This window comes from Diospyros lotus, chromosome 6 (genome assembly GCF_014633365.1).
Source record: "Diospyros lotus cultivar Yz01 chromosome 6, ASM1463336v1, whole genome shotgun sequence".
Taxonomy (NCBI): Eukaryota; Viridiplantae; Streptophyta; class Magnoliopsida; order Ericales; family Ebenaceae; genus Diospyros; species Diospyros lotus.
The window spans coordinates 7,241,611-7,259,444 of record NC_068343.1 but is presented as its reverse complement, the minus strand read 5'-3'; the positions used below and the strand labels follow the sequence as shown (position 1 = coordinate 7,259,444).

Genomic DNA, 17,834 nt, shown 5'->3' with positions numbered 1-17,834 from the left:
TGGCGCGTGAGGTAGGTTTTGCTTCTAAAATTAATTTTGTAATTTTGATAAAATTATTTTAGGAATTTTCATGAAAAAATATTTGGTGAAAGTTGATGTTAGAAATTTTTTTATGAATTTCCGAAAGAGAGGAAGGTTTAAAAATAAAGAAAAATAGAGAAAATTAAGGAAAAATAGAAATATTAATTTCTAAGGTCTTAAATGGTAAATAGGAGGCGACTGGGCTGTTGGAAGGAAGGATTGCACGATTTTCGAGGTGTGACACTTTTTTCAAGGCGAAAACCGATCTTTTCCGAATTGTGGTGAGTGGTCTGATTCTAGTCTTACATTTGCTTGGAAGTGCCTTGGTGTGCGTGTAGTGAGTTCAGGTGAGCGGTTTTACCCTCCTGAGCTTAGGTTACATGTATTGAACATGTTCCAGCGAGCGGTTATACCCTCCTGAACTTGGGATAATATGCATCGGTGTTTCATTATGTACTTATGGAATCATTTGCATATTGAACATGTGGTATATTGCATCAACTGTTTTTACTTATAAAAGAGTCGGTGCATGGCATGTGGTTTTCATATCATCAGGGTGTCGATTTCGTGTCGTGTTATGGCCGTGTGGGACGGGATGGGGTCTTCTTGAGAATTGGGCAAGGTTAATCCTGGTGATCGAGTGACACGATAAGGCACTCGAGGATTAAGTATGTCGCGGCAAGATCAACCCCAACGGTGTGTGGAATGGATTTTCCACAGCAGGTTGAGTATGTCAGGGAGATTTCTCAAGTTAGACATGTTGCATGTTATTTTATCTGTATATGCCATTCTCGTATGTCTTTCATGCATTATGTAAACTATTTCATGCCATCACTTAGATGTTTTATCATCTAACCTGGGTTATGCCCTTGGAACATTCAACATTCCAGCTAAGGACTGCTGCGAGGTCCAGGACATGACCGGTGAAGCCAATGGTGTTTAGTTGATAGTCGTTGTACCATTTGGAAGCGTTAGTACTTATTTTGACATATGTGTATGAACGGTCGCATGATAGTGTTGTTATCATTTTCTAACATTGTAATACGTATTTCGATGTGGGAACACTTTGTACGGAATTCGTGGTAGGCCACAGTGTTTTGATGTTATTATTCCGCTAGATAATATTATGTCTCGTTTAGTTTTAAGTCTATTGATCTTGTTAGTTAAACGAGCAAGACTGGGGTTCTTGGGATTTTTACCTGCATGTGAAGATTGTTCTTGAAATCACCGCGGGCGCCGACCATTCTATGCAACGAGTGTTTCATCTGCATGTGAAGATTGTATTCATGGCGCCGCGCGTGACAGACTTGGAAAAAAAAAAGATTCCCGGGAATTCCCTTATATTGACGCACCCGTGTAAGGTGGGGTGTTACACTTCGGATCAAAGTCAGTCTCCTATTCCTATTGGTCATGATCTGCCATTATTTTCTCTCCCAACCACTGGTCCAAAGGATTCACTAGGCATGATAACTCTACTGTAAATGGTAACCCTACACCCGAATCAGCACCCTCCAACAGTGACCTTGATTGGCCTATTGCCCTTAGGAAGGGTACTAGAGCTTGCACTAAACACCCCTTACAATTAATCCTATCCTATTCCAAATTGTCATCCCCTCATAAAACCTTTCTTACCAACCTTCATATCATCCCTATTCCAAAAAAAATTATGAAGCAATAAGGAACAAGCATTGGAGAGATGCCATGGAAGCTGAAATGGCAGCCCTAGAGAAGAATCAGACATGAGAACTTGTTCCATTGCCCAAAGGGAAACATCCAGTAGGCTACAGGTGAGTATACACAATTAAGTATAAGTCTGATGGATCTTTAGATCACTATAAAGCACGGCTAGTAGCTAAAGGGTATACTCAAGTGTATTGAGTAGATTATTTAGACACTTTTGCCTATGTTGGTAAGTTGAATACAATCCAAGTTCTTCTATCCTTAGCTACTAAGCTAGGTTGGCAATTGCATCAGTATGATGTCAAGAATGCATTTTTGCATGGGGACATTGAAGAAGAGGTTTACATGAATCTACCGCTTGGTTACGACTCCCCAAACCAAGAACAGGTTGTGTGTATGCTTAATAAAGCCTTATATGGCTTAAAACAGTCACCACGGACATGGTTTGGAAGGTTCACAAGAGTAATGCTTGGCCAAGGCTATAGGCAAAGTCAAGGAGATCATACTCTCTTTGTTCACCACTTAGCCACAGGCGAAGTAACCATACTTATTGTTTATGTTGATGATATCGTCGTTACGAGCAATGATGAGGAAGGCATGCATAAACTAAGGGAATGCTTAATCAATGAGTTTTAAATCAAAGATTTGGGACATTTAAAGTATTTTTTGGGCATAAAAATGGCACATTCAACAGAAGGCATTTTCATTTCCCAACAAAAATATATCATAGACCTTCTAGCTTAAACAGGAATGCTAGGGTGCAAGGCAATAGATACTCCCATTATGCCAAATCATAAGTTGGGAGAAGTTCTAGAAGATGGTGTGGTTGACAAAGGATCCTATCAAAGACTGGTTGGAAAGCTCATTTATCTAGTTAATACTCGGCTAGACATAATTTATGCAGTGGGAATAGTCAGTCAGTTCATGCACAACCCTAGAGAGACTCACTTGAAGGCAATCTATTAGATACTTCACTATTTAAAGGGGACACATGAGAAAGGTCTTTTGTTTAAAAGGGGCGGAACTATGACCCTTGAGGCTTACACAAATGCTAATTATGCAGGATCTATTGTGGATAGAAGATCTACCTCGAGTTATTGCACTTTTCTAAGAGGCAATCTTGTAACATGGAGAAGTAAGAAACAAAATATGGTGACTCGGTCAAGTGTAGAAGTTGAGCTCCAGTCTATGGCCTTAGGAGTATGTGAATTGTTGTGGCTAAAAATCTTATTGGATGATCTAAAGGTCCAACAAGGACAAGGTCCTATGAGGCTTTACTGTGATAATAAGTCAGTAATAAGTATTGCTCATAATCCAGTTCAACATGACAAAACCAAGCATATTGAAGTGGACAAACATTTCATTAAGAAAAAATTAGATAAAGGGTTGATTTGTACTCCATATGTCTCCTCAAATGATCAATTAGCGGATGTGCTAACAAAGGATTACCTTCAGCAATGTTTCAAAGGTTTGTATGCAAGATTGGAATGGATGATATCCACTCACAATCTTGGGGGGGAGTGTCAACAATCGGTGTCAATCAATCAGTAAATCAGAGCAAAATTCTGTCAATCAATCAAAACAAGATTGGAATTGACGTCCTTTCCATTTTCTAGAATAGGAATGTATATATTGTTATACCTTTCTATCTTCGAGTTGTATCCTAAGTTGTATAGTTTCCAAAATAGATTTAGAAACTTTCTTGTTTAGTTTTTAGGAACTTCCTAACTTAGCAAAAAGATTGTTTATATATTAACATGTATCCCATTGATTTGAATCAGATTGAAGAATTATTTTTTCCCATCCTTTTAACAATTAGGAATGCAGAAGCAGGCACACAGACAGGTGTACAATCACATCTTTTTCAACTTTCAAACGTAAACAGAAACATAAAATTTTTAAGATGGTAAAGGCATATTTTAAATTCTGGCTGATACGAATCAGTAACTTGATCAAAACGAAATTGAAAATATTTTGTATCAGATTTGTTCTGGTGCAGTACATGCTAGCCAGTATAAAATAACAATCAAGCATGAGCCAGAAATAACAACAATGCTCTCAACTTCAATCAAACATCATCTCGTTAAATGAGCAATAACAGTTCAAACTAGGAATCCTGGGTGAATAGCAATAGCAATCAAGCATTTATATGTAGTAAGCATGCAATATTGAAAATTTTAAAAACAATTTTCCTCAAACATGTAACTGATGAAAAGAAAAGAAGCCAAAAATTATCAAATAGAGTACAAGTGTCTAATATGCAAAACATAACCTCAATGCCTGAGTCGGCCTTTCGCTTCTTCCCTTTAGCTACTGTGTTAACAGCTGAAAGTAAAAATAAAAATAAAAAATAGTTAGAGAATAGGTTTCTAGAATAACTGCTTGTAAAAAAGGCAACACTGACTTGCCAATTAAATCTCATACCATAGACTGTCACCTAAACATAAAAGTTTCCTAACATTCCTTAGTTCCATTGAGATTTGTTGGAAAATGAGATTGGGTGTTCAAGTTTAAAAAGGGAAGATAAGGTGGTTGAAGATAAGATAAGACTTTAAGATTTAAAAGATGAGACAGTCTAGAAGATAACATAAGCTCCAAAATTCAAGTAAAAAATACAGTTTGAAAGCAAAAGATAATTCCAACATTTCAAAAATCAGTTATTGTTATCTAAATTTAAATTTATTCATGTTTTGTACTTGTATAAATACCTCTACTCGGATTCAATAATATTTCAAGCTTTCAAAAATTCAACTTATTTCATAGTATCAAAGCCAAGTCCTGGTAACCTAGATCTTAAGGTCTAGGCTGGCTGAAAATCATGACAGAAACTCTTATCAAACCCAACGGTAACCAAAGCCCCAGCCACTGGTTCTCCTAATCCTCATTCTCAGTCCAATATTTCTACAAACTCTATTGACAACCAACCTCTACAGATTACTCAACATAAATTGAATGGAGTAATTTTAGATAGTGATTTCAATCAGTATTGCTCGTAATCAAGGGGAAGGAAAAAGCTAGATACTTCACAGGAGATATTCCTACCCCACCAAACACAGCAGCACATTATGGCAACTAGGAAGCAGAAAATTCAATTATTGTGGCATGGTTTATCAACTCAATGGAGCCAAGGATCAGTAGAACCTATCTCTTCTACAAGACTACAAAAGAGATTTGAGATACAGTCCAAGAAATGTACTAAGATTTGGAGAATACCTCTCAATGCTTTGAAATCAGGTCAATCATTCGTATAACTAGACAAGTTAACCTTAATGTTACAAAATACTATAATGTTTTGACTGAATTATGGCATTAGATGGATTTATTCTACAATATTAGTTTGGAGTGTCCATCTGATAGCACAAAATACACTAAAATGTTAGAAAATAATCGTGTTTTTTTATTTTCTACATGGTCTTAACTCAGATTTGGATAAAGTTCGTGGAAGAAAGGTGATGCTCACCCAACAAACACTCAATCTTAGTCCCCTCAAAATTCTGCACTTGCTATTGTCATAAAGGAGGATACTTTGTTAAGAAATCAAGGGACGAACAAGCAGTGGTGTGACCATTGTAACAAACCCTATCACACAGAGAAATATGCTGGAAGATTCATGGAAAACTAGCAAACTGGAAGCCACAAAATAAGAGAGAAACAACCAGATTAGCCTATGCTACAGAAGTCTCTACTAAACCTAGGAACAACACAAATCCAAACCTATTAGCAGAGCAAGTTCAAGCCTTGTACAAGCTGCTAAGTCACACCACAGATACAAACCCCTCAAGTCCTCCTACTCCTAAGCCAACAGCTTCAATAGCTCTACAAGATATCCTCAGTACTCACTAATCTCACGAAAGCTTCCTAAACATGTTTGGATAATGCATAGTTGTTAAAGGTGCACCTAGGCGCAAGGCGCCAGTTCAGCGCCTCGCCAGGGCCGAGGCGAGGCAATTTCAGCGAGACCCTTGCCTTGCACGATGAGGCGCCGAGGCGAGAGGCGCGCCTCATGAAACTTAGGTTTTAATTAAAACCTGGGCAGCCCAATTCCTCATCTCTTCTCGATTCCAGCATGTATACATTACAGCATATTACATTTCTTTAGTTTAAGTAAATGTCCATATTTTCTTTTATTTATATTTTATCTTCAATTTACTTTAATACATAAATGTAAATAAGAAAGTACCCTCTATTTAGATTCAATAAAAATATTTAAAAAATAAAAATCCATAACAATAAGAAAATAGAATTTTGATTTTAATACAAACTCGGGATTTAGCGATTTTACCACCCCCAAAATACATATTTACTATTTCTTGAAAAATTCATTAAAAATCATTTTAACAACAATGAATATTAGCTATGAAATTACCGGGAGATAGCTTTTCAAAATGAAAATATTTTCTTATATGTCTCCTTATAATGCACTAATCTTCTAGACTTAGAAAAATAGCATTTTTCAAAATTAAAACATTTTCTTAATTGTAGACTTGTAGTGTTTATATGGTTGTTTAGAACTTTGCATGATGATTGGTACTTGTTTGAGTTTGAGACTTTAAGTTTGAACTTTGATGATGTTTCTAGTTTAGAATTTATATAATGAATGAATCAACTTTGATGTTGTTAGTTTAGAATTTGAAGATAATGAATCATTAATGATATGCATGTGTTATTATTGATAATTTGATAGTTTTTTATGATTTTATAAGATTTTGAGTTTTTTTTCTAAAAGGTGTGCCTCATTTCGCGAGCTGAGCCTCGTGCGTCTCAGGCTTCAGGACCCTTTGCACCTCACGCCTTTCATAACTATGAGATAATGGATACTGGTGCATTAGATCATATGTCAAGTTTAGCTAATTCTACGATGGATTATACACCTTCTAGCACAACTATTAATATGTCTATGGTTGATGGCACAACCTCTCCTACCTTGGGGTTTAGAACGGTGTGTTTATCAAAACTAAAGCTGAAATCTATTCTACATGCACCTGGATTGCAGTGTAATCTACTATCAGTTATTAAACTTACAAGAGACATGAATTGTAGTGTATCTTTTTTCCATCCTACTATATATTTCAGGACCAATCTTTGAGGATGATGATTGGCAGTGCTAAAGCAAGAGATGGCCTTTACTATGTGTCAAAAGATGTTCCAGAATTCCCAAGCTCTTTAACCAATAAAGTTTCCCTTACTATAACAGCCAATGCCAATGTTCTGTTGTGGCATAAATGCCTAGGACACCCTAGTTTTCCATCTCTAAAATCCTTGTATCCTCACCTTTTCATTAATAAAGAACAAACTTTTTAGTGTGAGCAGTGTACTCTTGCTAAACAACCTCGTTCTCATTATCCTCTACAGCCTTATAAACCATCTAAACTTTTTCACAAGATTCATAGTGATATTTGGAGTCCTGCTAAACATCCCAATATCTCGGGTACCAGTTGGTTTATAACCTTTATTGATGATCATACTAGAGCTTGTTGGGTCTATATTATGAGAGAAAAATCATAGGCCAATAGCACTTTCAAAAGGTTTTACAAACTTATTTTGAATGTGTTTCAAACTCCTATTCATGTTCTTCGAACCAATAATGGCCGAGAATACTTTTCTCATGACTTCACTCAATATCTCTCTGAACATGGCATATTTCATCAGAGTTCATGTCCATACACCCCTCAACAAAATGGGGTGGCTGAGAGAAAAAACAAACTCCTTCTTGATGTGGCCTGAGCCATGATGTTCACTACCTATGTTCTTCATTCCTACTGGGGGGAAGTTGTTCTTATCGCCTCTTACCTCATCAATCGCCTTCCCTCTAAAGTCCTGTAATTTAGAACTCCTCTTAACACTCTTCATGATCTGTTTCCCCATGTCCATCTCCTTACTTCTCTTTCCCCCAAGATTTTTGATTGCAGTGTGTATGTTCACAACAATAATCCCTCTCGGACCAAATTTGAACCAAAGGCATTTAAGTGTATCTTTGTTGGGTATTCTCTTTCCCAAAAAGGATACAATTGTTATTGTCCCTCTTCTTGAAAAAATTTCGTGTCCCTAGTGTAACCTTCTATGAGGATCACCCCCCTTTTATCCTCCTACATCTTTTTTAGAGGAGCCTGCCAATGCAAAGTGGCCTTGAGATCCCCTCATCCCTCTTCCTATACTTGATTTTGTTCCCTCTATGCTAACAGTATGTTCTCAAGGGGGAGCATCAACATCAACTCCTGACAACACACTAGTAGCAACTCCTGGCCCTCTTGATACCTCTATGCCTGACCCTGATATGCTTGATCCAAACAACCTCACTCCTGCTCCTAAAACAGCCCCTGATACTCACCACCCAGCTTCTAACAATCCTCTTCTAATTTATTATAGGCAGCCTAAAGACCACCAACAACCTTAGCACAGTCAGCCATTGAATCCGAAGGCTAGTCCATATGGGAAGCCTAGTCTATCTGAGGACAACACTACTACAAAAATGGATGATTTGGATTGGGTAGTTCCTATAACACTGTAAAAAGGGGTAAGATCTTGTGTTACCTATTTCTAATCATTTGACTTGCACAAAGTTAATCTCCACAATTCAGGGCTTTTGTTGCAAGTATATATACCATTGAAATCCCCAAAACCATCCAATGTGCTATGAAGGATCCTAAGTGGAAGGTGGTTGTTCTGGAAGAAATGAAAGTCTTAGTTGGTAATAATACTTGGGATATAGTAGAATTACCCTCAAATAAAAGGGTAGTTGGATGTAAGTGGGTATTCACAATAAAATATCATGCAGATGGAAGTGTAGATAGATATAAGTCCAAACTAGTGGTCCAAGGTTTCACCCAAACCTATGAGATTGAATATAAAGAGACATTTGCTCATGTGGCTAAACTGAATTCTATCAAGGTATTATTTTCTATTTCGGTTAATTTAGAGTGGCATTTACATCAATTAGATATTCAAAATGCCTTCCTCAATGGAGATTTGGATGAGGAAATATATATGCAGGTTCCTCCTTGTTTTGAGCAATAAGTGGAAACTAGAAAGGTTTGTGAGCTTAAGAGGTCTCTATGCGGGTTAAAACAATCACCAAGAGCCTGGTTCAAGATGTTCAGCATGACTCTTAATCAATTAGGGTATCAACAGGGGCAAGCAAACCATACATTGTTCATAAAACACACAGCTAACGGAAGGAATGCTATATTGATGGTCTATGTGGATGATATTATAGTAATGGGAGATGACATGCAAGAAATAGAGAGTTTAAAGAAACAATTGAGAGCTGAATTTGAAATCAAAGACCTAGGAACAATGAGGTATTTCCTAGGAATAGAGGTGGCTCATAGTAAAGAAGGCCTTTTCATCTCACAAAGAAAATATACACTTGATTTGTTGAAAGAAACAAATATGCTAGGGTGTAGACCTGCTGGAACACCTCTAGAAAAGAATTGAAAATCTGGAGAAATTAATGATGATGCCCCAGTAGAAAAGGAAAGATATCAACGGTTGGAAGAAAAATTAATCTACTTATCCCTTACAAGGCTAAATATAGCCTATGCAGTGAGTGTAATAAGTCAATATATGCATTCTCCTACCAAAAGACATATGAATGTTGTTTTTCATGTCCTAATGTATCTAAAAGGGACACCTAAAAAGGGATTGTTATTTCAGAAAACAGCAGAGAGGAATTGAGGGCTTTGTTGATGCAGATTGGGTAGCGTCTATTGAAGATGGCCGGTCAATTTCAGTTTATTGTACTAAAGTATGAAGAAATGTGGTCACATGGAAAAGTAAAAAGCAATCAGTTGTTGACCGCAGTAGAGCTGAGACAGAATTCTAAGCTATAGCTCAAAGAATTTGTGAAGTGATTTGGTTAGAAAGGCTGATAGAAGACTTACATTTTCCTTTGTCACAACAAACAAAGGTATATAGTGATAGTAAATCAGCAATTAGTATTGTGAAAAATTCAATTCAGCATAGTCAAATGAAGCATGTGAGAATAGATCGAAGTTTTATAAAGAGGGAAACTGAGGGAGGATTTACTCTATCCTATATTCCTACAACAAGTCAAGTGGTTGATGTGTTTACAAAAGCCATGGCAAGACTAGGTTTCAAATCACTAATTGGCAAGCTGGAAATGACAAATATTTATTCACCAGCTTGAGGGTGAGTGTTGGACAATGAGATTGGGTGTTCAAGTCTAAAAATGAAAGATAAGGTGGTTGAAAATAAGATAAGACTTCAAGATTTAAAAGATGAGGCAGCCTAGAAGATAAGATAAGCTCCAAAATTCAAGAGAAATATACAACTTGAAAGCAGAAGATAATTCTAGCATTTCAAAAATTAGTTATTGTTATCTAAATTTGAATTTATTGTTGTTTTCTAAGGGATAGCACAGATATTTTGTACTTGTATAAATACCTCTACTCGGATTCAATAATTTTTTAAGTAAGCTTTCAAAAATTCAGCTTATTTCAAGATTCCTAAAATAGTTGAGGATGCATTCAGAGATAAGAATTGGGCATGGGCTATGGAAGAGGAGATGAGAGCATTAGAGAATAATAGAACTTGGGATATGGTGCCAAGACCAAAAGGAGTGAAACCCATAAGATGTAGTTGGGTGTTTAACCTGAAATACAAGGCTGATGGTAGAATGGAGAGATATAAGGTCAAATTGGTAACTAAGGGATACACTCAAACCTATGAGATAAATTATTTGAAAACATTTGCACCAGTAGCAAAAATGACCACTCTACGGAATTTGCTATCCTTGGCTACATGTTTTGGATGGGATTTGCAACAATTTGATGTAAAAATGCTTTCCTCCACGGAGACTCAAAGGAGGAGGTCTTTATGAAGCCACCACTAGGGTAGGGTTTAATGAGGCTGCCACAAATAGAGTAAAAAAGGAATTATACGGGCTCAAACAATCTCCCAAGACATGGTTTGACAAGTTCACTAAAGCCAAGAAGAAGATAGGATATTAGCAAATTAGAGCAGACCATGCACATTTCATTAAACATACTACTAAGGGAAAAGTTACAATGCTTCTAGTGTACATTGATAACATTATAGTGACTAGAGACGATAATGTGGAACAGCAGCAACTAAAGGACTAGCTTACAAGGGAATTTGAGGTTAAAGATTGAGAAGGCTAAAGTATTTTCTAGGGATAGAGGTGACATAGTCCAAAGACAGCAACTTTCTTTCTTAAAGGAGGTATGTCTTAGATTTGTTAAAGGAAACTAGTCTTTTAGGTGGTAGAGTAGCAAGCACACCAATTGAACCAAACTTCAAAATTGGTGAAGATCCGAACTGCAAATTAGTTGACAAAGGTAGATATCAAAGGTTGGTTGGCCGTCTCATATATCCATCCCACACTAGACCTAATATTGTTTTTGCAGTGAGTTTAATAAGTCAATTTATACATAATCCAAATAAGGAACACATGCAGGCAGTGAGAAAAATTTTCAGTTATTTGAAGTCAATGCCAAGAACAGGAATACCATTTAGTTCAGGAAATGGATTAACTATTGAAGGTTATACCGATGCTGATTATGCGGGTTTACTCAAATACTACTTATCGTACCTTTCTAGGAGGAAATCTTGTGTCTTGGCAATGTTGGCTAAAGGCATAGGCCACTAAGGCCTATAACTAGGGCCCCCAAAAAGGGTGGGGCCCAAAAAAAAATGAGAAAAGGAGGCAAGCAAGGAAAAATTGGTTTAATTTGGCAGAAGTTGTATCAAACAGTGTATTTCTCACATCGGTAAAAACTTCATCCAATAGTGTATTTCTCACATTAATTTGGTTTAACACAAAAGACGCCCTACCTAATTTAGAACAATATAAAAATTGAAAATGAGAGTAGATAGCCATGATCATTGGTGGTGTGAACAATCTAAAATAATAAATAAATCTGGAGTTATAATTAGACAAATTACTATTATGTTACATTTATAAGTTAAATTTATTATAATATATTTTCTCACCCAAAAAACTGGATGGGATAAGATATCCAATTTTCAACAAATTCCAATTTATATACTCCATCTATCATATGACAGGTCTAATTTGACTTTTGGTCCAAATAAATCTAATCTATCCATAGACCTAAACCTACTGTCCATGTAACACCCAATCTAGTTAAAGTATTTCCATAATTTGAAGAAAAATTGTTTAAATCTTGAAAATTTTCTAAAATATGACATGCTCTTTGACGTTGATGGTTTAGATTTATTTTAAGAATTAAAAGTTTTAAAAGAAATTATAACCATAGAAATAAGAACACCACTTGCGATACTAAATTTTCTAAACGAGGTAAACTATTTTCCAAATGCATGGACAACTATAGGATACTATTAACCATTTATGTTACTATAAATTCAGCAAAAAGAAGTTTTTCAAAATTAAAATTAATAAAATCTTATTTATGTTCAACTATGTCACAAAAAAATTAAGTAATTTGGCTATATTGTCAATTGAAAAAGATTTACCTTCTAAACTTGAATACAAAAATTTAATTAATGATTTTGCATCTCAAGAAACAAGAAAAATAAATTTTCAATAATTTTATTATGTATTTATATTAGTAAAGGACCACTAAAATAGTTGTTGCCTAGGGCCCCACCTAGGCTTAAGTCAGCCTTTGTTTTGGAGAAGCAAGAAACGGGATATAGTTACAAGATCAAGTGTTGAGGCAAAATTCCATGTTATGGCTCTTGGAATGTGAGTTATTGTAGCTGAAGATTATTCTTGATGACCTGAAAATTACTAAGAGTGGATTGATGAAATTGTTTTGTGAGAACCAAGTCTACAATCAACATTGCACATAATCAGGTACAACATAATCGAACAAAACATATTGAGATAGATCGTCATTTATACAAGAGAAGTTGGAAGCATGATTGATTTGTATTATGTTCATGCCATCCAAAAATCAGAAGGCAGATGTGTTGACAAAAGGATTGGCTTCAAGTGAGTTCGAGGAATTGCCATGCAACCTGGGAATGAAAGATATTCACTCACCAACTTAAGAGGGAGTATTAGATTCCCTAAATGGATTCGGAAATCCTAAGAACAAATCAGGATATTTTCTAAAAATCAATCTCTGATTTTACAGACAGGCTGTCAGTTCTTAATAACCAGATTTCTTTCCTATTTTAGTCCTTGATTCTGCATATATATTATTGAATATATCTAATATTTTTCCCTTTCTTAGAAAAGAGCTATTATGCACTCCTAATACTACAAACAGGGCTGTATCGATCATGTTTTCACAATCATAAGAATTCTACTATTCTTCTCAAATACTCTCTGCACAAATAACATACACCAAGGCACCCACCACCCTCTACCTGAACATGTTTAGGGGGTTCATCCATTATTTGGGCTTCATGTAAATCCTTTAAGTAATCTAATTGTAATTAGAAAAGCCTCAATATTTCCCCCACATGTTCTGACATGTGTTTTTGCTCCATGATACATATCTCCAATAACTTGTATATAAGCAACTCAGACTCATTTCTTCTCTAAAACCATCCACAAGACCTCTCAAGGAAAGTATCAATTAGCTTCTTCTAAATCTATAAACACCATATAGATTTAAAAAGTTATAACATGAAATATAAAAAAATACAATTCCAATATACCTTATACATGAAATTTAGGCAGTTATATATATCAACCACGCTTGATAAAGCGTCTAATTCTTTTTCCTCCATTTCAAGTAAGGAAAGGAGCCTGACAAAGAGTTAAGCAGAAAATTGACATTGGGAAGAAATATTATCCCTGACATCAAGCTAGAGGCTCCAGATACATAATCATCACTAGAACTGAGAAGTGAGAAGCCACAAAACCTCAGGCTTTGAGATAATGACCACATGGAATTGAGAAATGTATCATGATAGCTCTCACTTTCCTCCCGCAAAATTATATTCTCTCTTCCATGAACAATCTAAGACTTCCATGCTTGATTTACCTCAATATAATTAAACATTATGATAGGACCCTTGTTAGTCACATGTACCAGCAAAGAAATAGGAGGGAAGAAGCAGGGGGCAGAATAGGATATTGGGAGAGGGGGAAAGTGACAAAAACAGTTGAAGAGCAAACAGGGGAAGAGCAGCCAAGGGAGCATGGCTGATAGCTGAGGCCGTTGGAGGGAGTGTAGCTGGATAACAAACTATAAATAAGAGAGGCTAGGAGAATATTGGGGGGAGATGTTGGTGGGAATAATGGGAGAGTGTGGACCTCTCGAAAGTCCATTTTTGCTTTTCAGCATAGGCTGTTTTCATGTTGTATTTCTCTTGTTTAATCTAAGTAAGATAGACTCTCATCTGGAGCCTATCAATTTGGTATCAGAGCATCATCGATCCTAATGGTCAGCTTGACGACCGAGTAGGTGAATTGGGAGGATGGAAGGCATGCAACGGGAAATTGATGCCATAACGAGTGAGGTTCAATTGGTGGGGAAGAAGGTAGCGAGCTTGCTGGAACAATTCACTTGGATGAGAACGATGTGGGAAGAGCAAGAACGGGAGAGGAAGAACAAGGAGAGATGGGAGGACCAAGAGAAAGGGAGGAAGGGAAAACAGTCTGGCGAGCGCTTACAGATGGGGTCATCCCTCATTGAGAAGGCCACGCTGGAATTGGGAAATCGGCACAAAGAAACTGGTGATGAGTACAACATCCATGGGAGGTTGGACAAAAGGGGTCGATGCCTGGAGATGCCGATGATTGAAGGAGATGACTCAGATAGTTGGGCTATTCAGGCTGAGCGATACCTCCCTGTAACCCAGCTGACAAAGGCAGAGAAACGGGAGTCCGCGACTCTAGGTTTCGAAGGAGGGGCCATTTTGTGGTCCCAATGGGAGCGAAGGAGACAAAGAGAGATACGTGTCAGTAAGAAAGCAAACCTGAAAGACGAAGCCATAGGGCGCTGCCATCGCATCTCTGCTCAAGCAATGGCGAAGAAGGGGAAGGCGAAGAAGAAAAAACCGATAACTAGACGACCACAAGATGACAGCAAAAGCGTCAAGAAGAAATGCAGGAAGAAGAAGAAGTTTCAGAAATACCAAGCTCCAGTCCCAACCAAAGACACTGCGATGCCAATTCAGTCCGATTCGGATGCCAACGATGATTCCTCCTCCGGTGAGACAAAGCCCGAGAAGATCCAGAAACTTCTCGAGCCCTACACCAAGTACCAACGGATTAACTTCCTTGTCGGCGCCGCCGTGCCCGACGCCTTCCTCTTCACTCGCCTCCGCGATGCCGCAGATCCCGACATATCTCGTCGTCTACGGCCTCGCGTGGGACACGACGCAAGAAACCTCAGTCTCTGCCTTCGAGTCATACGGCGAGATTAAGGACTACAACGTCATCTTCGACCAGGTCATGGGCAAGACCAAGGGCTACAGCTTCATCCAGTTCAAGACGAGACGGGAAGCAACCAAGGCATTCAACCAGCTGAGGACGAAGATCCGAAATGTGATGTCAAGGACGGCGGATCTGGTAATGTCCAAGGAGGGCATCTTACCGATGATTGTGGCGCCATGAAGGGTCCAGCCATCTCCTACCACTTTTGATGAGGTGTTCCAGTGTATATTTGACTATATAGAACCTCAAGTTAAACCTGATTTTGCCGTCCTTGTTGCTCGATATCATGGCTCTCGTCTTGCGTTAGGTCCTTCACCTTCACCATTTCAGCAGACTGGACTACATAATGGTCTAAGAGCACAGAAAGTTGCACGCATGTCTTCTGGGTCCACTTTTGGTGCTGCTATTGTAGAAGCAGAGAAAAATCTTGAAAGCGAGGCACACGAAAATAAGTAAGACTTGAAAACAAAACTGAAAGAGTTGCTTCGAGAGAGGTCTGGCGTTTTCAACTCTGAAAATTCCAAGAAAGACAAGGACAAATTAGGGAGCCAAGATGGAAAGAGAGATATTATGAAGAAAAGTTTTGTGTCAAAACTCCCGAGGAGCTTGAGATGATACAGAAAGATGTTGTTTTGAGGTACACAGAAGGCCTATGTTGGGTTATGCACTACTATTATGAAGGGGTTTGTTCTTGGCAATGGTTTTATCCTTATCACTATGCACCATTTGCTTCTAATCTTAAAAATCTGGGGCCAACAAAAATATGGAAAACTGGTAATTTGGTGGAGTCTCACCTTGAGGACAAGGTGAGTTTCATGGGCGGAAGTAATGATAGGACCTTTGTTAGTCACATGTACCAGCAAAGAAATAGGAGGGAAGAAGCAAAGGGTAGAATAGGATATTGGGAGAGGGGAAAAGTGACAAAAACAGTTGAAGGGCAAAAAGGGGAAGAGCAGCCAAGGGAGCATGGCTGATAGCTGGGGCCGTTGGAGGGGAGTGTCGCTAGATAACAAACTATAAATAAGAGAGGCTAGGAGAATATTGGGGGGAGATCTTGGTGGGAATAGTGGGAGAATATGGACCTCTCGACCTCTCAGAAGTCCATTTTTGCTTTTCAGCATAGGCTGTTTTCATGTTGTATTTCTCTTGTTTAATTGAAGTAAGATAGACTCTCATCTAGAGCCTATCACATTACATGAAAACACATAGATCGAGAAATAAGAACCCATCTATTGAACAAAAATACTGACTAATTGAAGTTCAAAGAAAAGGAAAACAAAGAAAGAAAAAAATTACTTACCATTGTTCTTTATATCCTCTTTATCCATTTTTGCCTCTGCAAATTCCATTAAAAGATAAATAGCATCAACAAATAAAGTGATAAAGCAAATACCAAATATAAAACAGGGGAAGAATCAACAAAACAAGCATAGAATTTGGGCTAGAACAATGTAAAATCAAAGGTGGAATGATGATATGAAAATTAGAGTTCATGGAAACCTGAAATGTTATATTAGAGTAAAAACAACTTCCTATAAAGTGTATCAAAAGGCTATTTATACTAGGTTTACGGTGGGAATAAAACCTAGCTGTTGACCACAAATGAATCCTTCTTATCTTTGCCATCCATCTATATTTAGAAGTCACATGACAACTTATTAAAGCTAATAATATAAATACTTACTAAAACCAAATAATATAAATACCTCCCATGAGCTAAACAGCTAAGAAAATAAAAACATTTATAAATCAAGAATATGCTCCCGGATCAGACAATTCAATATCAAGATAATTTCAGATGCTACCATACCATCTCTAGATGCTACCATACTATCTAAATCCTGATCAAACGTATCTACTATCTATGGCGTTGCATTACCCTCAAATATTTCGCGCATCACTTCCCTCAAGGGGTGAGTTGTTTTTGTTGCACAAGTACAAACCATGTTGGCCAGTTCAATCTTATTTCCTCTCTAATTAACACAACTACAATTACTTGGATCAGTCAGCATATTACATTTTCTTGTCATTCCCACATTTAATGTAGCATTCCTTCTCATAAATTTCATCAATCAGATACAAAGAAAAAAAATCGTTGCCCTTTCTCTGCACATATGATGTAAGGGTGTAGAAAATAAAAAAGAGAAGGGAAATAATGGCGTAAAAAGCATACTAAACCAGAAAGCAGAATATAAGAGAAAATATCCATGATGGGTACAGATATTCAATGATGGACACAGGATATAACAATTTGGGGGGAAATAATGATATGAATACAGCAAGGTTATAGCAAAAGATATTTATTTGTATTGTTTCTATTAATAGCGTTCATAAACATACCAAAAACCTCTGAAAATATGAAAAATGCATCACTAATCCAATATTAACATACCATTTATTTCATAATAATGACAATACACAGAACTATTAAAAATACTACTACTCCAACAATAGGGGTGGCAAATAGGCACACGACTCAGAGATGACATCAAAATAGCTGGTGTGGGTCAAGCCAAGCTTGACACTAAACGTGCCAGGTTCGAGTTGACCTGTTTAACACAAAAAAGACATGAACAAAATTAAACAAGTTAACCATGTCATCTCTGACCCATTTAAACTGCTTGATCCAAAAGAACCCATATAACCAGTTCTAGAAATATGTATAATAACTAAAATATGTAAATAAATTCTGGTGTGCAGTGACTAACAAGTGATGGTAATTATTTCATTTATTTTTATTGTTAAAAGTATAATTTCAAATCTAGCTTTCATGTAA

At 37.1% G+C, this 17,834-nt stretch overlaps 1 protein-coding gene across 2 annotated transcripts in view; it reads right to left on the bottom strand.

The window, feature by feature from the left end:
• LOC127803248 (protein MRG1) overlaps positions 1–17,834 on the bottom strand; it is a 51,480-nt gene that overhangs the window by 19,994 nt on the left and 13,652 nt on the right. For both annotated transcript variants that reach the window (XM_052339347.1, XM_052339346.1), the window contains exons 5-6: positions 16,359–16,394; positions 3,974–4,026 (exon numbers count right to left, since the gene is read on the bottom strand). In XM_052339347.1, the coding sequence (XP_052195307.1) occupies positions 3,974–4,026; positions 16,359–16,394 (89 nt within the window). The remainder of the gene's footprint in view (positions 1–3,973; positions 4,027–16,358; positions 16,395–17,834) is intronic.